This window comes from Miniopterus natalensis, chromosome 21, assembly GCF_054644295.1.
Source record: "Miniopterus natalensis isolate mMinNat1 chromosome 21, mMinNat1.hap1, whole genome shotgun sequence".
In the NCBI taxonomy this organism is placed as follows: domain Eukaryota; kingdom Metazoa; phylum Chordata; class Mammalia; order Chiroptera; family Miniopteridae; genus Miniopterus; species Miniopterus natalensis.
Window position 1 is genome coordinate 17,779,912 of NC_142101.1, and position 26,297 is coordinate 17,806,208.

At 39.3% G+C, this 26,297-nt stretch overlaps 2 protein-coding genes across 2 annotated transcripts in view; one reads left to right on the top strand and one right to left on the bottom strand.

Moving 5' to 3' along the window:
- Positions 1–25,249, top strand: part of CDC73 (cell division cycle 73) — a 44,493-nt gene extending 19,244 nt beyond the window's left edge. Inside the window, exons 11-17 of the mRNA XM_087828950.1 lie at positions 12,980–13,037; positions 14,158–14,193; positions 14,465–14,552; positions 17,232–17,393; positions 18,102–18,202; positions 22,472–22,613; positions 23,489–25,249. Coding sequence (XP_087685076.1) covers positions 12,980–13,037; positions 14,158–14,193; positions 14,465–14,552; positions 17,232–17,393; positions 18,102–18,202; positions 22,472–22,613; positions 23,489–23,525 — 624 coding nt within the window. The 3' untranslated portion in view covers positions 23,526–25,249. The remainder of the gene's footprint in view (positions 1–12,979; positions 13,038–14,157; positions 14,194–14,464; positions 14,553–17,231; positions 17,394–18,101; positions 18,203–22,471; positions 22,614–23,488) is intronic.
- B3GALT2 (beta-1,3-galactosyltransferase 2) lies at positions 694–7,682 on the bottom strand. The gene is made up of 2 exons (XM_016221200.2): positions 7,597–7,682; positions 694–3,384 (listed from the first exon to the last, which is right to left on the bottom strand). The coding sequence occupies exon 2, from the start codon at positions 3,258–3,260 to the stop codon at positions 2,010–2,012; it is 1,251 nt and encodes a 416-aa protein (XP_016076686.1). The 5' UTR covers positions 3,261–3,384; positions 7,597–7,682; the 3' UTR covers positions 694–2,009.
- Positions 25,250–26,297: the final 1,048 nt, after the last annotated feature.

Sequence of the window (26,297 nt, forward strand, 5' to 3'; positions counted from 1 at the left end):
TCTGTTAAGAATTGTTTTTCATAATCAAGTTTTTAAACTAGAAGTTTTCTGGAAGGAAGATACTGTGTTTTAAAGATTCTGCACTTTGACCATAGAAGACACCAGACAGATGGTGTGGAGGCTCTTTCTGTGCATACTGCACACAAACATGCACACACACACACCTGTGCACACACACCTGCACACGCACACCTGTACATGCGCATATACCTTTTTTAACTTGAGGACTAGAAATGAGAGAATTGCTCTACTCTGAGGGAAGGATTCCTTTTGTCTTCCATCAAGCTTACCTACTTCGGTGGTGGTGTCCTGTTACGTGTGACTTTTAGTACTTCAGTAGCCTTTTTGTAATGGAAGTGAAATCAAATGAAAAGCAGACTTAACTAAGAGCTTGGTGTTAGATAGCTTAGCTTTCAGAGTTACTCTGTGTAGAACAGAAAACTTAGACTACTGAATTGAAAATGGGAGATAAATTGAGTATAAATAGAATCCAACATATTAGATACTAAGTACAGTTTCTGAGATTTTGAACTTTACCAAATTTTACAATTTGTTTTGATGCAGTATCTTAAGAATCAAAGATAAAAATGATCGTTACTAGAATTAGGATAAGTAACATCCTGACAAAATTAAGAATAACAGATTTACATACTTGCATGAAATAAAAATACCATTTTAGAGTTAGTAGGTTTAGTACTTCCTGATTTTAAAATTTATAGTGGAACCAAACAAAATTGCTGTGGAAGTATTTGTACCATAACAACTCAGTAAAGATTTTTTGTTGATCTTTTTTATTAAAAACTTGATAAAAGTGCATCGTATACATTGTTCACCCTTGAATCAAGTGTTCATCAAACATTTGTAGCTTCCGCTATTTCCCCCAAAGGTTTTTAACTGGTGATGCAGAATATTTGTCACCTACCGAATTAAAAACTGCAGGCTTGTAAACTTGGCGCTCAGAGAGAAGTGGGTGCCGTGGAGTGATTAAGTGTTGGCGTGTATACACCTGCTGTCGGGAAATAAGCCTCCATATGTTGCAGTTTGGCAGACGTGCATCTTAGAAATGGATTGACTGGAGCTGCTGCTGCACTCTCTACCTTTTATCTGTTTCCAGCAGTGCGTTCTCGTTGTGCCTGAAGTGATCACTTTTGCCTCAGTGACAGGCACGTGATACGTTTTTATAGATGTGCTCGAAGTGAGGTGAAGTGCTGCTCGAGAGTGCAGGAACCGAGCTGGGGGAACAGCTCATTCAGATGCCAGCATGGCCCTCACGCCAACAAGAAACAAATCTATTTCAAAACAGTTAACTTTTTGTTTTTATAAAAACTTGAGCCTGAGACACATTGATTTTTCACATTTTATCACATCATGTCAAAATAATTTCCCCCAATATATATGAGCCTTAGTAAAAGAAGTATCTCAGTTGTGTTTTTGAAAATAAGTACTTAGATGAGAACTGCATTGATGAAACATCTGAACTTTATAAATGTGTTTCTGGAGTAACTCGACTGAATCTTACTGCATGGAGTATAGTCCTTACAGCCCAGAGCAGCCAGGTCGGAAGATCTGTCCTTTGCACAGTTGCAGATTCCTTAAAATTGACAGATGTTTTATTTACATTCAATTATATATCGAGATGTAAAACTGAATCTAAAATGAAGGGTCTTTTGACTGTCTGCATTTCTTAAATTAAAATTTTTGTGGAAAACGTAGGTAAATGCATCTTATTGGCCCCGACTTGAGACTCAAACCACTGACATATGCATGCTTGTTATTGCATGTTAATACACAGAATCCCCTACGGATCTGTATAGATCCCCTCGGGATATCTTTTGGTTATATAATGTATTTTTAAGAATTACCCTCTTCAGAAATTAAAAAATATTTTTGGAATTCTTTCATGTGATGAGTGTTGACTGAAACTTGTCCTATGGTAATAATCAGTTTTAACTCTACATGCTTTGAGCAGTATTTTACAGATTGCACGTGTGAAAAACAATTCGTCTTTTCTAGTGTACTCTGCGGTGGCGATACCTGCCTGCTTTGTCCTTTGCTATGTTGCCACAAGCATTGTGCTTATTTTGTTGTAAGTGGTTCCAGTATTTTATCAGTTCACCGGGCAGGAACTGATGAGAGGTAATTAGGTGGCTGTATTTACAGCTCGAATAAGAAACTCGCCAGTGATTGAACACAAACTCATTGGGAGGGGGCACGGGATCAATCCTCAGCTTGGCAAGACAGATCCCTACATAGACATCCTCCAAGTGCAAGCGACGAATACTTAAAGAGACTTTAAATATCTTCTCAGCCAGATCTCCCGAGAAAACGTAGCCAGTCCCAGAGCAGAAAACAGGATAGCGCTCGCTGGGGTAGAGGTCCGGTGGCATGTACCATTTGCTGTCTTTGTTTCGATTGGGCGCGTAGCCTCTCATTAGGTAACCAGTAAAGTAGTTATGTCTGGGAGGCAGGTCTGGCTTCAGTAACTTGTGTATTAAATACTCAGTGTTCACAAACATGTCACTATCAGTTTTCATAACATACGGAATATGTGGACAGTAGGTTGCTACCCAGTTCATGCCCATTAGCGTTTTAATGGTCAAGTTATAGTAGGTATCTAAATATTCCTGTTGAACTATATCATGATATTTTCTGCTTTCTTTTAGTATTTCATGTTGAAAGTAGTTATCAAACTTAATACTTATGCCCAACAAAAAAATCCGTGTGATTTGGATACCAGGGGCTAAACTCTCGTTGCCCCACGTTTGCCGAATAGCTCTTCTAGCATCTATCTGTTCAGGTTCTGCAGCTATTAGTAGGATTAAAAATGGGCTTTTCTTCTGGCACTTATCAGGTTCATTGATAAGGTACTTGAAGTGGTAAGAATTTGGGTGCCTAGTACCTTTTTCATCGTAAAGACTCCCATTGGCACTGAGTGTGTTCTCCAACCCGGTCACTCCTTGTGGTGACAGGTCTGTGTTATTGGAGTTGGTTGCAGTTTGAGGCCTCAGAGTTTGAGGGATGGTTTCTTTCCAAATGTTGCGAAGAGAGCTGTGGTTTGTCTCACTTTTTGCAGAACGAAATCCTCTGAAAGTATAGGTCATAGGGTTCTCTTTGAATCCAGCTCTGCCTGGTAGCCAGTCGTGGTGATTGAAGAACAGCAACATGGCAAAAAGAAACAGCAGGGAAAGCGCACCAATGAGGGGGGTCCTGAGCAGAGACCGCTTGGCCCAGCAGCAGTGCCGCCTCCTCCACTGCAGCATGTTGGAAACAACCGAGGTGGGGAGGAGACCCTGGGGCCGAGCGCACTGTTTGCCTCCACTGAGTCAGTCCTCTTTTTTGGTCATCATTTTCCAGTCCGGTCACGCTGTCCCTCTTGCAGTCATTCTATAAAGATAAAGCATATGAGTTTCCAAAATGCTGAGTGTTATAGAACTGCCTAAAATAGAGTTTGGGTGCTAATAAGATTAGGGCAGATAAGAATTTTGAAGCTGTGAAAATATCATGGAGGAACAAAGATTATGACTTGTTTTCCCTTGGCAACATAGCATCACTGAGAGCAGGATTTAACCTCTTTAAAAATATACCTTTGTAACCCAGCGAGCACTTTAAAGAGAGGTGATGGGTAACTAATCTTCCCTTTCGGTATCTCAGTAGCTCTGGCCAGATGAACTGTGGACCTAGGTTAAAGGTTTAAAAGTTGTATGCATGCAGAAGAAAGCATTGTTACTAGATTTCTGAGAGGCCATGAAAGAAGGCCTGGGAGCAGATGGAAACTGTATTGGCATTAATTAAAACTGATTTGACATACTATTGGTGGTTGTGCACAGTCAGCGGCCTTTTGTGTAAAATGGTCGTGTAACAGTCGTGGGACAGACAGTGCAAGGTTGATTATGGCCGAGGTCTGTTAGTCACAGTACACTGCCTGGCATGTTTCCATCGGCCCCCACTGTGCTGAGAAAGTCAATGAGAAGATGCACCTGTCACAATTCATTTTCAGGGTCCAGTAACTTCAGTGCAGGATTTTACGACAGTAATAAATGATGAACAGTGCCAACACTCTTTCCTAGTTTTAGCCTCACTTCAAATATGAGGCATTCAGGAGACATTATCCCTACTTAGACTTAAGATTGATTTTTTTAAAAATATAGCAACTAGTTATATCTTTAGTTATCTGTGGCCTTGGCAGACACTATCACATGTCCCACTTAGTCTCCATGTTAGAACCAAACAAAGAACTACTCTGAACAGTCTTTTCACAAAATATAGGCACTACAGGGTACTTACTGTCACATCTAGCTGTTTAAAATGTTAAATTTCACAAAATGCATTTTAGAGATTCTCAGGCTACGCTGTGTTCTGAATCTGCATGTTGAGAATTTGTTCTGTTTTTAGGACTCTTGCTAGCATGACATTTAAGCTCTAGATTTTTGACAAGATTATGGTTGTCACTGTGGGAGCTTCATGACACCGCACATGAAGAACCAGCTGTGTTATCTTGGATCAAGGTTTCAGCTTGTCCTTAGTTTTTCTGAATCAGGGCCTGGGGTAGGGGTGGATAGATAAAGGAGCTGTAGCTTGAATTGTAGTAAGAGAAAAAACTTCTTGAGGAGACTAATAAATATGTAATTTTAATTTTTTTTCAAGTTTTTAATTGTGAAAGTTACTTCTTTAAGCAGAATAAAACTAGTCAGTTAAAAATTTAATCTAGGGCCATTTGTTTTATTTGAAATGATAATGTAGACATAGATATATGTGTTCTGTTATCCTGTGATATTGAGAGATTTATGGTTAATACCAAATCTGCTTAACTCTGACATGAAATTTATTTATTTTGGGGGAAATAAAGTCCTTATATAACTCAATAATCAGAGTAAAATTAACATATATAATGTGAAGTACTTTGAAAATATTGATGGAAAGTGTTAGACATACATATATGAATGAAAGTACACCTAGTCACAACCACTAGGGGGAGCAAAGTAGCTGGGAATTTGAACAAATTTCTAAAGTGTAATATTATAGCGCAGACGCCAGGTTTTGATAATTTCTGTTATCTAAAATTATGTAGTACTTTTAGAGGTTATGGTAGGAAGTTAATCATTTTGTGAGATATAAATTGTGGGTTTTTTTTTTTAAGTTTGGGGTTTTAAAAACAATTTAGTTTGCTATTTATTAGAGTTCATTTACATGAATTTTAATCTTACATTACTATAATGAAGACCAAGGCTATTCATTTTACCAGTAAAACATACTTCTGCAGTGAGCTAACAGAAAATAACAGAGCTGAGTATTCTGATTTAGAAACTCACTTTCCCCCTCCTTGTACTGTAAGTAGTTGGCCAGTCTGTTCAGACTGAGAAATCTTTCTGAGTTTTTATTTTAAAATGAAATATTTGATAAATAGTAAGGATTTTTCTCCATTCCATTAAGCTAGCAGATAGAAGGGGTATAGGTATAAATTTAAAAGAGACAAAATTGGCCTTTAAAATTTATTTGATAATCTATTTTAAATATTCCAAAGTTAGAGTAAACATATCAGTTTTCTGTTGCTATAATAATGCTTGGAATCTGATTGAAGAATCATTGAGATCTTTTAAAGTGTGAATTTGATAGTTTAAGAAGTAATAAATATAAAGCCAGATATTTGAATGAATGTTTGAGTAAAGGACTGAAGAAGGGAGTGAAGATAGAGAAATTGTGTTTTTATGAGTATAATACACCTGAAGTGATATCTCTGAAGTATTTCATTGTTGCAGAAACCAGCAAATTATTATACATTGTAACCTAGCATAAGTGCATGGTTTATGGTTCTCTGTGGTTTTGTAGCAGTGGGTGATGGAGGTGCATCTGAATGTAAATTCATGGGGTTTGTGTTTGTAAATACCGAGCTGCTCAAGCTTGGAGTCACCCCTCTCTTTGTTATCCTCCCACTGATAAAAGTCGTGTGTCTAGCCTTAGATGTTCTTTATTAGGTTTCTCGAGTTATAATTTTTCTGTTAAAAATAAAGTAAAATTGCACCCTTTTATTACATAGTAAAATTATTCTCGAGTTATTGCCTGTTGTATTTTATTTCTGACAGAGTGGAAACGAGACGAGAAGGTTAAATGGTTTGGCACAGTAAATGGCTTTGCATTTTTAGGTTTCCAGCATAGAAATAGCTTTGATTTATCTCCTATGTGATTTTTATGATAATACTTTCAAGTTATTAATGTACACACACACAGTTTTTATCTTTTGTCTTTTAAAAGTGTTGATGTCTTTAGTCTGTTGAAACAGTCCTAGATTTGAGTAGAGCTTGAGTAGAAAATTCTGCACTGTTGAGATATCTAGCTTATAAGAATGTTTAATTGATGACTTAAACATTGAGAGAGAAAGGCACTAAGAGAGACTAGAGATTTTTACAACCATATTTTTTTAATACCATCTGACTTCATTCTTAAGTGGAATAAAAATTCATGGTATGAATGAGAGTCGATGTTGAGATGTAATAATAACAGGGCCCGATAAAACTTGTTTAATCTTAGTTTTAGAGTGGCGTGCTTACATATGTCTTAAAATGTTTGCCTTTTACGATTATGCAATAATAGGTTATTGAGTTTTGCTGCGAAAGTGAGCAAGAATTAAGATCTTTGATGGATCTTTAAAAATTTTAGAAATACCTTTTAGCTCCTGAATCATGAACTGTTACTGTAACTGTGGTGGTTGCTTTTAGATTTATTCCTGCCCTGCAAATGGGCCATGGCATAGCCTGGAAGCACAGTGGCTGGATTTATATTTAATTTTTCACCTTGTAGTGCTGTTTATGGATATTTTTATATCAAAGTGTTTTCATACTATGTTTTGGAATTTCACTTTAAAAATGACCACCAAGAACAACCTTACATTTGATCATTTAGAATCAGTCTGTTACTTAAAATCCAAGCCCACTGTTTTAGATGGGGAATTTGCAGCCACCATTGGTGTTTCTTTGTTTCAAAGTTGTTTTCACGGGCACTGGGACATGCAAATCTGCTGTGGAGCTCTGCTAAGCACACACTCAGTCCTCACGGCTTGGTGACACTTCACATTGCTGACGCCCTCGGGTCATTATCTCCATCTGGGCAGATGGGTTTTGGAGGGAAGACTTTGTTACCACAAGCTGCTATTTATTAAGATTTTGTTTTAAAAGGACTTTGAAGAAAGCTCTTGATGTTTAGCCCGTCTCTGATACTATTTAGTGTAACCTCACTGCATTGTCTGCCGATAGCCATTTTTGAGGGAGCCCTGGAGTTCAGTAGATGAGGACCCGTCTGACCTAATTTGGCAGAGGGTTGCCGTGTTTTCTCAGAGGGCTACAGATTTTTTTTTAAGTTTTAATTTCTCATAGAACCCTTTAATAAAGCACATCCTGTTACTATTTGCCTTTCCTCCCCTGTACGCCTATAATCCAGAATGACTCCAAGCTGCATATTCCCTGGAATAAAGCAGTGGCAGCTTGTCTTCCAAACAATGACACATTGTAAAACCGTATATTCAGAAGCCCATTCAGGTGCCTCCAGGGCTGCACAGTTCAGGTAGCAGACATTTAAGAGACTATCACACAGACATGGACATACCTTCCTCGTCAGGCCGTTTCTGTGTGGAGGGTGATGCCCACTGAACACACTTTTGACTCCATCCCTTCAGCAAAAAGGTGCCATCGACCATGCGCACATCCCCCAGTGGTCTGCCTCTTGCAACTGCTTTTCTCGGAATCCAAGGTCCTACCTGTCTCCTGCCTTCCAGGCACCCTCCTCCTTCATATGGATGCTTGTCTTCTGAGGCTTTCCCTTTCTTTCATTTTCTCGGTTTTTGAACAAAAGGGCTGTAGTCGTCTGCTCTGTTGGGGGCAGGCTGACTTTCCCGGCGCTGATGCGTCGAAGCTCTACAGCTGCTGTCTGCCGGGCCGGACAATGCAGAGCTGTCTTCCCTGCTCAGTATCCATGTTTCCAGTGGCGACACGGAGCTGCAGTGGGAAGCTGCCTCAGCAGAGCAGCGCGCTTCCCTCGTGCCGGGAGGACAGGCTGAGGCTCCCTCGCGGTTGCCTGGCAGCTGCAGGGAGGATTATGAGCCGTTTTGCTGGGGTTCAGCCTGTGATATGAAATGCACGCTTCCTCAGCTGCTGGCCAGGCAGCGGCAGTTTCGATGTGGGCTTGACAGATGTTCTCTCTGACAGAGCAGAATTCAGCGTCACTGCCTGGCTCAGTCCCACGTGACTGTTTGCATTAATTTGGACTGAAAACCTAAGGTAGGGGAAGCTCAGGGCTTCTGCTTCTGTGTGCTAGGTGTTCAGTCCAGTGTAGTGATGAGTGAGTAATGTGAAAATGGGGTGATTATGAAATGGGTGGTTATAGTTTTATTTTTTATCTTATTTCCTTTTTCCTTTTTTTAACTTTATGCTTAAGCACAGGCTTTCTAAATGTTTTCAGTGTTGGATGTTGATTTTGGTGTTTTTTTTTACATGGTTTTATAGGGCATAAGAGTGTAAGCTTTTATGTGTAACTGGATCTAATTTAACCCCTTCAGTGCACTCCTTCCCCGGAAGTTTTTTTCCTCAAGTTGCCTTGCTTTTACTAATACCTGGTTAGACTCATGGGCCATTTCCTTTTATCTGTAACTCAGCCCCCCTCCTCAATCTTCTGGGGGTTCTATAAATCAGCTGCCCTGGGTTACTTTACTGACACGGGGGGATACAGCTCACCTATTTTTTTTTTTTTTATGTGGCTTCTAATGTTCTTGAAGGAAGCAAGACTTTACTTTCAATCACTTTTTAATGTGAGCATTTATTTTTTATTTTCCCCTCTAAAATTACCTGTATGACAGCATTCAACAAAATGACGTGGTAGACACGGCACACTTCTGTAGGGTCTTCTGAGTGGGGGGTTAGCTTTTTCTAATCATACTTACTTGTCCTGGTCTTTCAGGATGGGGTAGTGACTGGCTCTCAAGTAGATTTTTTAGTAAGCACTAGATATTCAAATAGTTCTTTGTATGTTAAGTCTCCTGGGCACCTTACTTCTCTTTTTTCTGCAGAGTATTGAGCATTGTGGTTTTTGTTTTTTAATAGCTTGAATTGTCAGTTTTTCTCAGACTTTAGGGGCATTAACTCCCAGAAATTTAGTTTTGGAGCTTAAGCTATGTTTGTGGTCATATATACCCTTGATCCCACCTGTCATCCCACAGTGATGTCTGTTATTTCAAATATAAATTTACATTCCCTGTACTTTTTTATTGTCACATGTCAGTTTATGAGGAAATTGAGGTGCTAGAGATTAATTTTAGTCACTTTATTACTTTTCAGTATCAAAAAAGAATCTAAAGTCCACAAGCAATTTAGTTACACAATTACTTTCCCATATTTTGTTCAGAAACATAAAATTCAGATACAAGAAGTGTTCAAATGAATCTGAAAGCCGCTCTTATTAAATTTTATTTCTAAGGGTGGTGATTGAGGATCAGGAAGTACAGTGACATGGAGGAAGAACAACAATAGGGCATGTGAAAGAGTCATGTTTTGTTAGATTTTATTTTATTTTTTAAATCCTCACCCAAGGATGTATTTCTATTGGGTTTTTTTTTAGAGAGAGAGGAAGGGAGAAGGGGGAGAGAGAGAAACATCAATGTGAGAGACAAACACTGATTGGTTTGATCATTGATCACACCCACAACCTGGGCATGTGCCCTGATGGAACCCAAACAGAGCCTTTTGGTGCTTGGAATGATGCCCAACCAACCGAATCACACTGGCCAGGGCTAAACCCGTGGGGTTTTTTTTGCACTTAGCTCTTCTGTCCACCACACTACATGTTCACACTGCTTGGTTAATTTGCGTAGCAGAGCCATGCTCCAGGGCCTACTTAGAATTACTTTCCCCATACCAGTGTCTGTGGGGAAAGCCTCGGGGTGGGATGGATGCGGGGTGGAGCGGATCAATGGGGATGAAAAGGGAACATCTGTAATATTTTCAACAGTAAAGATAAAGAAACTTTAAAAAAAAGACCCCAAAGAGCTTCCTAGCCTCTTCTGCCATTTTTGGACACAAGGAGATGGTCATCTATGAACTAGGAAGGAGCTCTATCAGATGCTAAACTTTCTGGTGCCTTGATCTTGGACTTTGCAGCCTTTAGAACTGTGAGAAATACATTTCTGTTGTTTATATATATAAAAAAAGAATAACTCACTTTACAGAAGTAGAAGTTGATTTCAGTAGATCATTTGTATCAGGAATCCCTTACACAGGCTTTGTGTAGCCAGCAGCAGTGACCTACTGAATGTTAACCCAAAGTCAGAGTGGATGCTACCTGAGATGTTATATAAATGGCTTTTTTGCTCATAATAGTTTCATTGTAATACCCATTTGAGGATGAGGAACCGTGTTTAGAGTTATAAAATAATTATCCCAAATAATAGCTAAGCAGTGATGAGGAAAACTCTGGCTAGGGGTTAAGACGAGGTTATGTCAGTCCTTAAGCTCCATTCTCAACCTTCATGCCGTGCTGCATGGCACTGCTGGAGAGACGGTGGGCCAGCATTCCCAGAAACATTCATAGGTGTACCATTCATCTGTTCAGCAAACACATTTATCAACTACCATGTCAGCATTTGCAGGAGGCACAACTTACTACATTAGGGATACAAAGATGGCTTAGCCACATTCCCTGGCCCGCCTCCAGGAAGGGTAAAACAGGTTTTTTTGCCAGTTTTTTGATTGGACTCTTTTTTGATGTCCCACTGGGATTATTTTGGATCTTGATTATTAAGTCAGTTCCAGAGGTTACCTGCTGGCTAGTTAGGAACCTTCAGTATTGTCCAGAGCCCCTAAATGCCCAGCAGGTGGTCAATCAACTGTGCTTGCTATGGGGCAAGTGTTTATACAGCAGAGAGACTCCTGAAAACTAATAAAAGGGGCCCGTGTGCGTGATCAGAATTTACTTTCCTCTTTGGGCACACCTGCCTTCTGTTGTCTAAGTTTAAGTTACGCTGGTACAGAAAACAGAGCAGGCTCGAGATAAAGGTTCCTTTAGTGACTTTTTCTAGCAACCTTCATGTTTCTAGCCAAGAAAATCTGTAAAAATCCTGTGACAGGCAAGCTTGTCAAACGTTTCCTTTTAGTCTAGTTCCCTTTAACATCTGAATTCTATGCTTAAACTTTCTCAGTAAATGTGACAAGTTTTTTGTGAGACTCAGCAAACTGGCAGCTATTTTGTTAAGTTTTATAGTTATGTATAACTGTCTTGTAATTTTTACCTGCATATGTCTACTTTTTAATCTATAACTTGTCCCCTATGGGAAAATGGGACGTCATTTCTACAGCGTAATAGCCAGAGCTGTCCCAGTTGGTTTTAGGATTTTCTGGGGCCTGTCTAGAATAGCCCTCAAGGAGTCAGATTTAAAGACGGGGCATGCAGTGCCTCTGTCACCCTTAACACTAAAACAGCAAGCTATTTTACTAGCAGAAATGAGTTTATTCTGGAATGGCAGAAGAATTGCAGTTTGGGACATGAAAACTATGACAAACCATAGGCACATCCAGAGAACAAGGAGAGGAACTTTACAGGGAAAAGGGGAAGTTGGGAGAGGGTGCTTTCAATGCAAGTCCATTGAAGGAAAGTGGGAGTCCAGGGTGGTGGCAGATAGCTGTGGGTGGCCGTGTGTGAGCCCTCCCCCCCAGGGCCTTCTGACTTCAGTTTCAAGTGAGGTTTCCTTTATTCATGTTCACGCCTTCTAGGTCTCAGTTTCTCCTGGATACAGAATAGTTCATAGTTTTTGAGTGGTCATTACATGATGAATCAGGTATAGATCTAATAGTAAATGCAGGACCAGTAGATACTCGTGTGTGGACGAAAGGCCTTCATAATTTAAACAAACTAAAACATAATGGGGATACAGCATCCATTTCATAAAGTTTTGTAGGGATTACTACAGTGTATATGGAGGGTGGGAGGGAGGAGTGTATCTCACTTTGCTCTGAACTTGGCTGTTTGATCACCCATGTTACCTGTGGGAATGATGCTCATGGTAAAGGAACCACCAGCTCAGAAACCTGTGGGCATTGTGATTGTCAAACTCACTCTGGTTTATGTGCAGGTGCTAGTATCTGATCACTTTACTAGTCTCCTGGTGTAATCAGGTCTGAGATGCACAGATTGAAATACATGTTATCATACATTTTTAAAAATTTCTTTAAGGAAACTGTTTTGATGAAAAATTTAGTGTGAATGTGATTGAAACTAATGCACTTAAAGATGGACAACTTTTTAAGTGCCTTAAATATTTCGGAGTCATCTCCTCCTGAGTAAATAATTGGTAAAATTCAACACTTAGCGCATTGTCTTGTATATATCACATGCTTAGTAATTAGTTGAGATTTTTTATTCAGTTCTTAATATATTTTCAATCACTCTTAAATACAACAAATACCATCCTTATAAATGGGATTATTTTATTTTCCCTGAATATTTTAGAGGCATTTAATGTGTTGTGTTTGTGGTTTTTAATGCAAAGTAATGTTGTTTACATCTTTCTAATGTGAGGTTATGTATTATTCATTTTGCGACTGTTTAAGGGAAAAAAGATTGACTTGATTTAAAAAATGATAATGACATTTCTGAGATGTTAAAATTGTCAGCAATTACTCAAATCATTGAGTATTTGAGAAATACTACATGCTCATAATAACTACTGTATGGTAACAATTTTAAATTCATTTCCCACTTAAGATTTCTATTTCCATTTCATGACCAGTAGCATAAAACATAAGGAAAGGTGCTTTTTAAAAAAAAAAAACAAAAAAACACACAAACTAAACTAAACCCTTAGGATCAATTATAGCATGTTCATTGGGGTGACTGAGTTAGAGACAAAAAAGATAAATTTATTTGCAGTGATTAAATGAAAGTGTTTATTATGTGAAGAGACTTCGCCGTCATATATCCATATGTCATTTCTCATTCTTTAAAGGAGGGTGCATCGGCCCGCAAGACTCAGACTCCTGCGGCACAGCCAGTGCCAAGACCAGGTGAAGACATAAACCTTTCTATTTTTCCTAAATGATCACAAGAGTGAAATTTTTTTTATATTTATAATGCTCTGAAGGAATTGAAATTTTACTTAAAATACTTCTGAAGTAATATCATAAGAACGTTTACTTAACAATGGGTATAGCTGAAGAACTAAAGAAAATTTTTAAGAAAAAGATTTTAAAATTTTAGAAAAATGTTTTAAAAAGTCGTGTATATGTAGTATCCCTTCACCAATTCCTTGTTTGAACTCCCTGATGGGGCATGCGGATGTGATTTTTTTTCTCCCCTACTAAAAGCATAAAGCCATAATTTTAATAGACTGGTATGCAGCTTTGAGGCTTAGAATTTCAGATGTCTGTGTTATTTAAAAAACAAGGTTCTATAATCATTTTTTATTAAATGTGTCAAGCAAAGGCAGGGGCTGTAACTAACGGGGTGCACAGTTTCCAGTGGATTAAGAAGCACAGGCCTGTGACTAGTCGTAATCCTTTTTCAGCCAGACGACTGCTCTCGCCCATATCACTCCCCCTCCCACTTTTTCTGGTGCACACACACGTACGCACACACACTCCAGTTCTCTAGCTCTAGTTCCTAACCTCACTGCTTAGATCTTCCGGAATGGGGAAGTCGCGTACGGCTCTAGGTGACCTGCTCACTGCTCATGTGAGGTTGAGAGTTAGCCCTCTGTGTATGTCAACGGGTTTCTTACGCTGTTTAGTCCCCCACTGCATAACCTAGGCGTGGATGGGAGTGCCCCATTCCATAGCTTTAAATTGATTACGTATAGCGTCAGTCTGTGACTTAGTCTCTGGTCCCCTACAAGATGCACCTGGAGGTGGAGCGCACGGTGCTCACAGCATCCAGGATCACCGCCGTCTTGCAGCAGCTCATTGCACTGCCTTATTCAGCTGACCCTGGATTGGGAACTAAAAAACAAACCCTCATCCTTGACCACTCATACTTTAAGTAGCTCCAGTGCAGACTGTGGTTAATGGCCTTGGCCAAGCTAGTCATCTATAATTACACACAACTTCTAGGCTTTACTTGCCTTTCAAGCTTGAAAATAATGTGATTTTTATAACATTCAAAAGTTTGTTTTTTATTTTTCTCTTACAGTTTCTCAAGCAAGACCTCCCCCTAATCAGAAGAAAGGTGAGATTGTGCATATGACTCTAAACTTATTTAAAGAGTAAGCATGAATAAGCTGGATTGCAGAATCAGCGGATACTGAGCCTGTGCACTTACATGAGTGCTTGTGCCTGGCATCTGTCAGGTTACTCAGTGTATAGGTCATGTCGATTATTAAGTAGTTTGAACATCACTGCTGACAAAGTGTTAAATTTATAAGCTCTTGATTGGGAAAGTAATTATTTTAATTCCTTTTAATAACATATTTGCCACCTTTAAAATTTTGTCTTTGCAGGATCCCGAACCCCAATCATCATCATCCCAGCAGCCACCACCTCTCTGATCACCATGCTGAACGCGAAGGACCTTCTGCAGGACCTGAAGTAAGGCCTTTGGGTCAGCCTTCTTTTATGGGACTGGAGGTGCTGTTGCAAAATAGTAGTCACCATTCTCTGTTTCTCACTTGGAGGAAACAATTTCCACTTCTGCTTCACAGAAAGCCTGAGATACAATTTTCAAAATAAAGTATATGCTTTTATATCTGGATCCTTACATTCATTGTTAGGATAATGATAATATTTTGTAATTTGAATGGTATGACATTTAAAATGCTTGTTAAATATTTTTAGTGGCAAATAGGAAAATAGATTCACTCAGTGACATAATTAAGATCTATAGGAGGAGTGTGAGCGGGTACTCTCCCTTTCTCAGTGAGGGAGCGATGGCAGTTCTTACAGAAAAAAGGGAGGTCCTACTGCTCTAAACAACTTCTCATTAAAAGTGAGATGCAAAATAAGCTGTGGTACTTGCTGATTTTAGGTTTTACCAACTGCAGAGTTGAATGTTATGTGCCTGTGACTTAAATAGCCGTACAAAAGTCTCTGTAAGCTGGCTCATAGAATTATATCCATTTATTAAGTATTTTTTCTTCAGTACCTTTAAATGAAATTTTCAACAAACTTTTCCCCCATGAACAGTATGGAAAGAAGGAGTTTTTTAAATTGAATTTATTGGGGCGACATTGGTTAATAAAATTACAGGTTTCAAGGGTACAGGAGGAATTTTTATGTTTTGCATTTTTATATTTTATTAGGCTTTGTAGTGAAGTTCGCTGTTCTGACCGTGTTGTGGATTACTCAGGCAATCCCCCTGGTAACCTACAGTTCCTCACGTAATCTACAGTTGGGTGGATCAGAAACAGAATCATTTTTGTCTACCTCTTGAAATAGATTGATAATATAAGACTGTCAGATGCGTGTAAAAATGGTTTTCAGTAATTGCTTTTTAAAATGTTTTTATTTGAGTATTTATGTATCTGTTTTTCACCGTCTAATCAGCACACAGGAGTAGGTTGTTCATTGTTCATAGTCTGTGAAATACGAGAGGCTTGCAGGCTCAGTTTCTTGTAGTCTGGCACCCAATCTTTCCAGCTGTGTTGTGAATTCTTATTTGTATCTCCATTATTTAAAACAGTTTTTGCCTAATGGTATTGAGTAAATGTTTAGGAAAAAGAAAAGGGGGGGGGGGGGCACGCTGAGAAAATTAGAGAATGGTAGACTGAATTTGTGTGTCATGTGTTCCGGCCATGAATTTATTGTGTTTATCTCTAGTTTTAAGTCCCTGTTGTAATATATGGCAGTCACACCTGCACCTGTGACTTGATTTTAGTTCCCAGGAAGTGTCACTATACTTGGTGTTGGATTTTTTTATACTTACTGTATTTGGATCTTTATGGTCTTTCCTAGCTCTTGGATTTTTATGATTTATGAATTTGGTATTTACAGTTCTCATAATTTTTAGTGATTGACAACTGAATTCTTTTATAAATGTGTCTGAATGGTTACAGAAAATCCACAGTAAGTTTTTGAAATGTTATTAAAGCAATTCTGTCTTTAATTTTTCATTCTCTGAACCTTTGTGGTTTTCCTCTGAATATATTACAGATCTAATACTTAGGTATTATTTTCTAATAGAAGGTAGCAATAGTGTAAAAACCACAGAGTGCATTTAGCATCTTTCTCTTTCCCCACACTGCCGAGAAGCAGCAGTTGAGCAGATCGCATTCTTGGGACCGACCCTGCCTAGAGTTCTTCTGAATTTGAAACACTCCATTGTTCAACACCTCATTGCAACTGACATGTCCCCTACAGTTTGAGTCAGTGGGAGGCTCTGCTGTGTAATTAATGCATAATTGGAGCCTCCTCCACACAGTCACAGTGCTGGCCATGACCCATGGCGCGAGTTGGCATGAGTTCTACTTGGATTCATGTAAACCTGAGGATTCTTCAGTTTTCTAGCCCTACAATAAGTAAAGTAAGCAAAACAAAATAAAACCCACCATAACCTTTAACATCCCAAATAACAAAGTTAAGGTAACAGGTGGAAGTAATTTAAAAGCACATTTTACATGTATCAACATGATTTTGAGAGACCTTTTAGTGGGTCTGTAACTTTATTCAGAATAAACTGGTTGGATGGCAGTTGTCATTCTGGCTGTGATGTAGCCTCACAGGGCAGGTTCCTGAGAGGAGAGATGCTCAGGGAAGGGGGCCCCAGTGGCATGCAGGGGTCTCCCCTTGCTTAAGCACGTGCCTAGGGAAGAAGCAGGGGGACGGGTGCTGGAGTTGACATTGGACCAGGGCGGTTCCTGTCCCAGCAGCCCTGCAGTGTGACTCAGCCACGTTGGGGACAGTGCAGGAGACTCTTATCACATTGAGGACTTTCCACTCTCTTCCAGCTCCCACTGTTGATGAGGACAGGTCTGCTGTTAGTGTGGCAGTGGAAAGAAATCAGCTTTATCGCTAAGGGCTGGGTGAATATAAATTGTGTGTCTGTGAAAGAGAGACACATACTGACATCGCTGGTGTGAGCTTGTATTCTGCTCGACGTGCAAGGGAAAAACCCATGCTCGTCAGGCATCATACTCTGTACAGAACAGGTGTACTTTAAAAATAAATGTTTTTGGTTTAAAACTCAGTGTTTAAAAAATAACTTCAAAGCATGATTTATTTTTTCATTTATATCACATTGAATCATTTGACCTTTCCTCTTTGTTTTCAAAGATTTGTCCCATCAGATGAAAAGAAGAAACAAGGCTGCCAACGAGAAAATGAAACGCTGATACAGAGGAGAAAAGACCAGATGCAGCCAGGGGGCACTGCTCTCAGTGTCACGGTTCCCTACAGAGTCGTAGACCAGCCCCTGAAACTCATGCCTCAGGACTGGTGAGATGTCTGTATTTCCTACATAGCCAGGAATTCTGGTATAATGAACAAGCATTAAGTTTTACTGTGAGTTATAAGTAGAGCCTATATTTGAAACCAGTGTTAATGCCTAACTTGGTCAGCAGTCATACAGTCCAGTGATAGCTAATCAATTCTGTATTTCGGGTGGCTAAACTTAATTCTACTTATAAGAAGAAACATTAACTTTTGGAAAGCTTAGTGGAAATTCTTCCCACTCACCCACTGGTTCTGGATCAGCTTTTAGAGCAGAACTTCAGGCAGACTGATGTTTTGAGGGCCTGCATTTTAGGTTTTCACTTTGGAAATTAGCTTTGAATTTTAAATGAGTTCCTTTTAAAACCTACTTTTTTGATTAGATCGGCTACTGTTCCCTGTTGTGTTGTAAAAGTGGACTCTTATGTAGTCACTAGAGGGGCAGAGGTAAAAGGCTAAAAAGATCACATAAGATTGTGTGTGTAAGTAATGATACTTAGAAGACTTGTGTGCAGAACAGGTGCATGGAAGCATAGTGATCTAGTGGCAGCATTACAGTGAAAAGTCATGGTCGTGTGCCTCTGTGCCTCATAGACTGTTAATGGGCTGTATCACATGAGTAATCACGATACTCCTTCCTCAGGGACTCACAGTGACCGAAGCTCACATTTGCCCGTTCACTCTGCACCCTTCCCACCCCTTTTCTGTTTACAGGGACCGGGTGGTGGCTGTTTTCGTGCAGGGTCCTGCATGGCAGTTCAAAGGTTGGCCGTGGCTTCTGCCTGATGGATCACCCGTTGACATATTTGCTAAAAGTAAGATTCTCTTTTTTTACTACTGACCCAATGTGGGGATGCTCTTGCTTTATTTGAGAGAAAGAGCCATCGTGTGTTTGCGTGTGAGACATCAAATGGTTCCTCTCCATTCACACAGGTAATGCTAACTTTTAAGCACCTGTGAAATATCTTTAAAGCCTTTTTTTGAACATCACATATTCCCCAACATTAATAATTACTTTTTAGGCCACTTTACAATCATTAGTATTGCTGCTCGTCCATATGTCTGAACTAAAATCAGTGCCAGTTTCTATCTTGATTGAAAGTCTCCGTGTCTACAGTGCAGTTCCCTGGCGGGAGAATCCTCACCTGCCTTATGCATATAGTCAGCACACAGTGTGCTCGGGGAAGGGGTCAGTGGATGTGTTACATGTTGACTGCATGTGGCTACAGCCTCTGGTGACCATACATTGGTCAATAAAAAGTAGATGAACTTAGCCTGGCCTTTTTTTTTTTCTTTTTTTTTTGCTGGTAGGGATATTTCAATGATTACTTAAATTCAAGTACCCAGTTAGTGGCATAGTAGGACTATTTTATAAAGAGCATTCTCATGAAACAAATGTTTATTAAACACGGCAACTTTATTATGAGTTAGATTATGCTGTGGTGAAATCCCACCTGTTTTTAGCATTTTTGTTAGTGGTTCCACCCTTCTTCCAGGCTAGAAGCTGCCCACAGTGGAAAGATTTACTCATGTAATGAAATCTAATAACATTATGGTTGCTTTTTCTGTTATTTCTGAAACTTGAGTGATGCATAGAGTTGATAAATAGGAAGCTGAAAGATGTACAGAGAGTGAGAACTTTGGTGAAAGTAAAATGCGAGTGAACAGGAAGGCTGTGCTTCACCTGCTCGCATGTTTGCTGACGAGTATTGCAAAAATGATTACAATATCTGCGTTTCATTAAATGCTCTGTGTTTCATTAAAGAATATAACTGTTTTCATTGTCGTTTTGTTCAGATTGTTAGGTTCTGACCTTTAAGTAAGAGCTTGGAGACTTTTAAAAAACAGTTATAGTAATGATTTTCTTCCAGGAATTAATCTCTTTCTTTTCAACCTTCTCTACTGACTCCTTTCGGTTAGCATTTAAAGTGAAAGCACTCTTGCCCCTTCTGTCTTAAAACCAACAAAATGAAAAAAACCCTTCCCCTTGACCTGACCTTTCCTTTCCTTCCAGCTTCTTCTCTTTCTGTCTTTACAGCCAGGCTTTCGGAAGAGATGTCTCTACTAACTCGCTTCCCTCTGTTCAGTTCTCAGTCCACTGTAGTCTCACTCTCTTGCCTCCTACTAAACTATTCCCATCAGACTCACCAGGGACCCAAGTATTGGATACTTTCAACCCCCTTATCCGAATGTGAGTCTCTCGACCACATTTGCTCCTTTATAAAATGTTATTTTTGCCCTGGCTGAGTAACTCTGTCAGTTGCAGTGCTATCCCAATACGCCAAGGTTGCAGGTTCAGTCCCTGGTCAGGACACACAAGAATCAACCAGTGAACGCATCAATAAGTGGAGCAACAAATCTGTTTTCTCTCTCTCTGTCTCTCATCAAATAAATAAAGTTTGTTTTTTTAAAGTTACTTTCCTGTGACTGGTCACTCTTTCTCAGACTCTAGCTACTTTTCCTCTGGCCTCAGCCACATATCTATGTTCCCAAGTCTCTCCTTTAATTGTAAAGATTCTCGAGACCCGATCGCTTTCCCTTAATCTGTGTCCTCAGTTCTAAAAGCATGTCTGCAGCATGGTGCTCTGGCCTCCGCATCTCACTGGTGACCAGGTGACTCCCGTGAGGTCCTGTTGGGACATCAGGCTCAAACTATTCTGAGTGGAGCTGATTGTCCTATATGCTCCCTCAGCTCCAAACTGCCCTTTCCTCAGTTTGTTTTTTAAGTAGTTTACCTGGGCCAGAAACTTAGGAATATATTCCCTCTTAGTTTTTAGTTGGTCTCCTTGCTGATTCTGCTCTTCTTCTGGCTTCCCCGCTTCTTCCCACAACACATTGGGGACGGTAATACCTGTCAGCATGGGGGAGAAAATGAGAGCATTGGAGCATCTCTGTGGCCCTTGGTGAAAAATTATGTTTTCTTTATATTGCATGGTAATAAAGTACAAAGGTTTAGAGAAGATACTAAATATTGCATTGTATAAAATTGCCAAATAAAACCTTTTCAGTATTATGAGAAATTTGAGCTTAGAACTGGACATCACTTTTCTAAACTATTACTTTTTATGGTTGAGGTGGCTGCATACATTTGTGATCATGATTTTTAAGTGATGATTTCTCCAAATTTTTGTTATTTAGAAAAAATTTCACTTAATTGTGTATTATGTTGTCCTTTTGCCATTTGACATTGTGTCATTCTGTCGACTAAGTATTACTCAGGAGCACCGTTTCAATTATTTTTGCTTCTTTGTTCCGGCAAAAAACTGTTGACCAGATGCGTGCCGTTGGCAGAGAAAGCACTTCTGAGCCGTGCGAAGTGTTTTGCTTGGTCATCCTTGTGCCACCAGATGACCAGCTTCTGACAAAAGAACTTTGTTTCCTCCACTTTTTGCTGAGGCCTAAAACCTTTAAGTCTTTTTTCTGAATAAGAACGATGTTTTGTGTTAATGACTTGGTGTGAGTTTTCTTGCCATGATGGCTTCATGCTAGTAAAATATTTTATATGAAGAGAGAAGCCTTATGTTTCTTCATCATGGCTTAAACTTTTTGGACCCTGATATTTCATCTTTAATTTACAAAGTTGTCTCTTCTGTTGGAAAATAAATATTGTGTAAACAAAATCCATTGGAATTATTAAAGGGACTGTATACTTACTGTGTGTCTTTGTGGCTTTAGGTAAATCATTTAAAAAATATAACTAGTATGTATTTTTAAGAATGATTTAAAGCAGTCATGTTGAGAAAATTAGAAGAGTAAGGTGTGTAAGCAGAATAGGAAGTACTGAGATGTTGATCTATTTTTAAAATTTAATAAAGTATTTTTTACCCATAAAAACATTTTGAAAATGGGTTTCCTGAAACCATAGCATAAAGCCTCTATAGTGAATTGGTTTTAAATTCATTAAATTGAGTTCAATTCAAAATGAGTAATGTGTCCAATGAGAGATCCTTGATTTATAAAAGCAAATAATTTAGAAGTAATGTTTATGCGTTTTTTTGTGAGCACAAATGATTCATTTGGGATTTCCATCAAGAATTAGACCTTTATTGGTTTTTAACATCAAAAGCCATTAGCCAGCAAGCAGTGGAACAAGCAGTGGAGCAAACAGTCCGTAAAGTAGCTCAGAGAGTCAGCCATTCTCTAGAAAACCCTGATACTAGATGATGGGGAGAGAAATTCAGACGTGTTAGAAAAATTGAAAGAAAAGCTAAACGTCTTCCATGTCACATGCATATGTAAAAGGACAGTTCCACTGAGCGTCCACCATCTAATTACCTACTTCAGGGTAACTCTCGAGAGGCCTTCTGTTTTTGTTTGTTTTTCCTCCTTTCCTCATTTCTTACCAATTCCCATTAGTTCTCACTCCCTGATTATCTCTTAGATGTTTTTCTTGCTATGCACGTGCCTTCTCCCCAGTTGATTCCTATGTTGTGTCCTTACTCTCTGCTAAACACTTGGTCATGATTCCTTGTGTCCAGTAGACAAAAGCCCAGACTCCTTCATGTGGCCTGCAAGCCAGAATCGCTCCACTCCTCTGTGGTCCTGCCTCTTACTCATTCCCACCATTAATTCCTTTGCATGTGTGGTTCCATTCAATTTCTTGAGCTTCTAGAGTAAACTGTTTTCCTTGTGAGCATGCTCTCACTGCTAACTAACTGGGTCACTTTGTTCTGTTAGCCTAACTCCTACCCCACCTTTAGGCCTTAGGTTAGACTTCACTGCCTGTGCCAGCCCTCTCTGAACTCTTCTGTCCTGTGGCGCCAGCGGGATCTCGCTGTATCTAGCAGTCTTCCTCATTTTCCACTGGACCACATGCAGCTTATCGTACTCATTTCAGTCCCAGTTGGCTGGCATGTGTAAACCCTCAGTAAATGTTCGTTGAATGGAATGTTTTTTGAGGATACCACACTTTTTAGCACCTTTTTAAAAGATCACTTTGGTTGGTGGAAGAAAAATTGTTTTTAGTTTAGGTATTTTGGGGGGGTTTTGCCTAATGTCTGTGTTGGGCATTTTTATTTTTTTATAAAATACTTTAATAATTTTGATTGTATTTTGAATAAAAAATTTTATCTCCCCCAATATAGTTAAAGCCTTCCATCTCAAATATGATGAAGTTCGTCTAGATCCAAACGTTCAGAAATGGGACGTGACTGTGTTAGAACTCAGCTACCACAAACGTCATTTGGACAGACCAGTTTTCTTGCGGTTCTGGGAAACCTTGGACAGGTAATTCTGGTCCTAAAATGTGCTTGCTTCTGCTTTATCGTAGTAATTTTCCTGCCTCTTCAGTTAGATTTTAAGTTCCTTAAAGTTGCAAACCGTGCCTCCCAATTCCCTTTCTTCGAACATTGTCTAACTCTGCAGAAGATAATTTACAACTGTCTTTGTTATGTTGACTTTGGAAACAGCTGGAGAAAGGGCTCCTAACGGTAGAAAGCACATCAGCCCTGAGGCAGGAGACCTGGCCAGTCGGATCCTGTGGGCTGGCTGCGGGCTGGCAGCCCGGGAGCCCGGCGCTCTGCCCGGGAGCGGGGGCTAAGTGAGCCCCGTGTTTCCTGCGAGCACAGAAGGGCTTCTGACCGGATTTGAGTGCAGGTAGCAGCCCATGAAAGGAGTTTAGTTTCTGGATTTATTTTAATTACTAGTATGGAGTTAGCTTTGTTAAGGTCCTTCACAACAATTACAAGTTTTGTAACTGAAAAATTTAAGACCAGCATATAATCCAGTTAATACCACTGAATCTGTTATTTTCTTCGATGTGCCCTGTAAAGTCTTTCTTTGTCTGAGTCCCCAACTGATTGCTTTGGGTTTCCTCAGGGTCAGAGGGCACTGAGGGAACCTGTGATTATAACGGCTACTATGTTAGAGAAATGTTTAGGATTCTAGCCAGATGCTCTCATAGACTTTACTGAGAGGAAGGTTCCTTCTCGTTCCTTCGGAAGCCCTCATGCTCCCCGAAATAGTCACACAAGTCTCCAGAGAACACAGTGGCCGGGCTCACTGTCCATTTTAAGTTTTTTAAAAATTCAGCCTATTTTTATATGTAATATTCTAAAAGTTCTAAAACTCTTGTCATCATAACGTGTTCTACTATTTTCCAGGTACATGGTAAAGCATAAATCCCATTTGAGATTCTGAGTGACGTGGTCCCCTTCTGGAAGTCTGGATTAGGAGGTGGATCTGCCTTGATCTAAAGACTGACCGAGAGTCCAGCTTTATGAATTTATCAAAAACTCACAAACAAAGAAGGTCACGGATAGAGCCACGACCTCACTCGATCCGCTTGTATGTCAGAGGGATGATGCCTGCCATTCACACATGCAAACTTTTTGGCCTACAACTATTTTTTTAATATTAGCCTTCTAGTCTGTAATGGAAATTGTATATTTTGATAGAAGTTTTTTCTTCATTGGTTAAAATAGCATTACTTAAAATGTGTTTCTTTAGAAAATAAATACAGGTTATTAATGTGTGTATAGTTAGAGGTTATAAGGTTCTCTAAGCCATCTGGTTTCTGATTTTTCATTGCTCTTTAATTCCTCTTACTGTGTTCTGAATGGTATTAAATTTTAGTTTCTGGAACTTGCAAAACCAAGCAAAGAGATGTGACTCTTTGAGTGAATCAGAGTGGCAGCCTGTGTGATACAGCTCCAGTCCTCCTCTGTACTTAAAAGGGAAAGGGAAAACCAAGAACCGTCCTCCAGCTTTCGGAGACATAACTTACGTGGAATCCATTTAATGAATGTACCTTCTCACTGACTTTGGTGATTTTAAACTTAGAAGGATATATTTTTATCTGTGACATCTTTCCACTCGGAAAAGCTCAGAACACAGACTGAGATCCCAGTAGGCTATAGTCCTTTGTATTTGGGGGGCCAGAGTGTGAGTTGGGGGAAGGAAGTGTGTGAGTCCTACTGCAGTGTGATTTCACCTTCCTATCTTTGCTCGTGTGTCCACCTCTGATTCTTAACTTGCAGGGTGTGGGATTTTGAGTCTTCTATTTCTAGGCACGTTGACCTTGGAGTCCTTATCTTCCATTGTCCCTAAATATCAGTAAATTCTTGTGGGCACCAAAGAACACATTTGCTTACGTAAGTGTCTGAACAGAAACAAGATAAAAACACTGGTATTTTTATGTGTGTAGTCAATAGTGTATGAGATATAAAACCTATATTTTAACTTAGTAAAATATTTTACTACTTCTCTACTTTAGACAGAGTGTTGCATCCACAGTCCAGTGAGTGAGCATTTTTCTTGAGTCTTAACTCCACCTTTTACTACTTAAAAGCAACTTGGACCTTTATTCCCCAGAAGAGTTGTTACTGTTAGAATCCTTGCTGATCACTTGTATCATTACCCGCACCCTCCATTTCCCCCCAGTGATCTCTATAGGTTGACATATTTTTTGGTAAACATTAGCTCCTCTGTTAGCCTCGTTTTGAAATTTAATGCTGTCATAAAAATGAGAAGCACTTACTTACCCTTTAAGTAACCATGAAAGTCGTACCAATAGGGAATAGAGGAAGTACTCATGGAAGTCACTGGGTTTTTTCAGAGGAGAAGTAGTCAGCATCTGAAATTATTATATCTTAGGGCATTTATAAGGTTTGAACAGGTTCCCCTCCCCTTTTTCTTCTCTGTCCTCTCTTCTTAAAAACAAGAGAAAACTTAAATTTGTTCACCTTAAAATATCTCGGCATATAAGTCTGTTTCCAGAGTAAATTATGTATTGTGTAAACTTTCTCCATGGTGAAATAGTCACAGTCTAGAATCTGTAATATTTTAATGTAAGATTACTTGTTAAGACTACTACCAGTGGACACGAGCTACCTTTCTATAAAGATTTTTAGTATTTATACTTATGTATGAAATTTACTTGATACAGAGTATGGTTAAAATGGGGAACATCTACTTTAAACGGGATTTATTTTTCTATCTTGAATTTGCCTTATATGTATTCAGAGGCTCCTGGAAATACTGTAAGGGACGTTAGGAAAAGTACAGATGTGCTCTGCCTTGTATTTTAAATTCAGACCCTTAGTATGTACTTTCTTTTTTCAGCAGCTCAATCCCTTATTTAGGCCCATGTAATTAACTTATAGCCAGTAATTCTTAAAAAAAACCCTAAAAGCTCAACTCACAGCCAATCACTATTCATGCTCTCACGACTCCGAGTCCTACAGCAGCACCTACCACAGTGCCTTGCACATAGTAGGCATTCAGTAGACATTTCCATACATGAATCAGTGATGTATTTTCAATGTAACTGATGTATCCAAAAAAGCACTTTGTACTTGGTCTTGGAGTTTGAAAATACAGAATCACAGGGAAAGAAGAGGCACAGGAGATATTTTAATGGACATGAAATGCCCAGCAATACACTTGACTTACCGTAAGTGACCGTTGGCAGGGGACCCCCTTGTCTCGTCCTGCCAGTAAAAGAAAGCCCCAGTTCGTTCTTCACCGGACACTCCTGAGCCAGGCAACAGTGAGGAGCATGGAGGTTTCCGTGAGGAGCACTCCGCTCAACCCTGACCTCAGCTGGGCGTCCTCTGGGGACCTTTTACAGACACCGCTGTCTGAATTCTGATTCTGATTTAGTTTGTCTGGGCTGAGACCTGGTCATCAGTATTTTTCTAAAGTGCTTCAGGTTCAGAAAGGATTGAGAATCACTGGTCTAATTTGTTACTGAAAACAATACCAGTATTAAATGTGTTTTCTGTTTTTTCATCTATTTTTTTTTTTTTTAATCACCCTTTGCACTAGACCATCCCCGTTATTGGTGGTATCGGCCTATGATTCCACATGACAAATTTGTTTTATTTATTTAATATAGGAGTATCTTGCTGTTTAATATTTAAACAATGTTTAATATATTTCACGATAAACTAGTATTATAGTTTATGATTT

Bases quoted from the DNA above. Each gene is read 5' to 3' on its own strand.
- B3GALT2 (XM_016221200.2), bottom strand. From the start codon at position 3,260: ATGCTGCAGTGGAGGAGGCGGCACTGCTGCTGGGCCAAGCGGTCTCTG.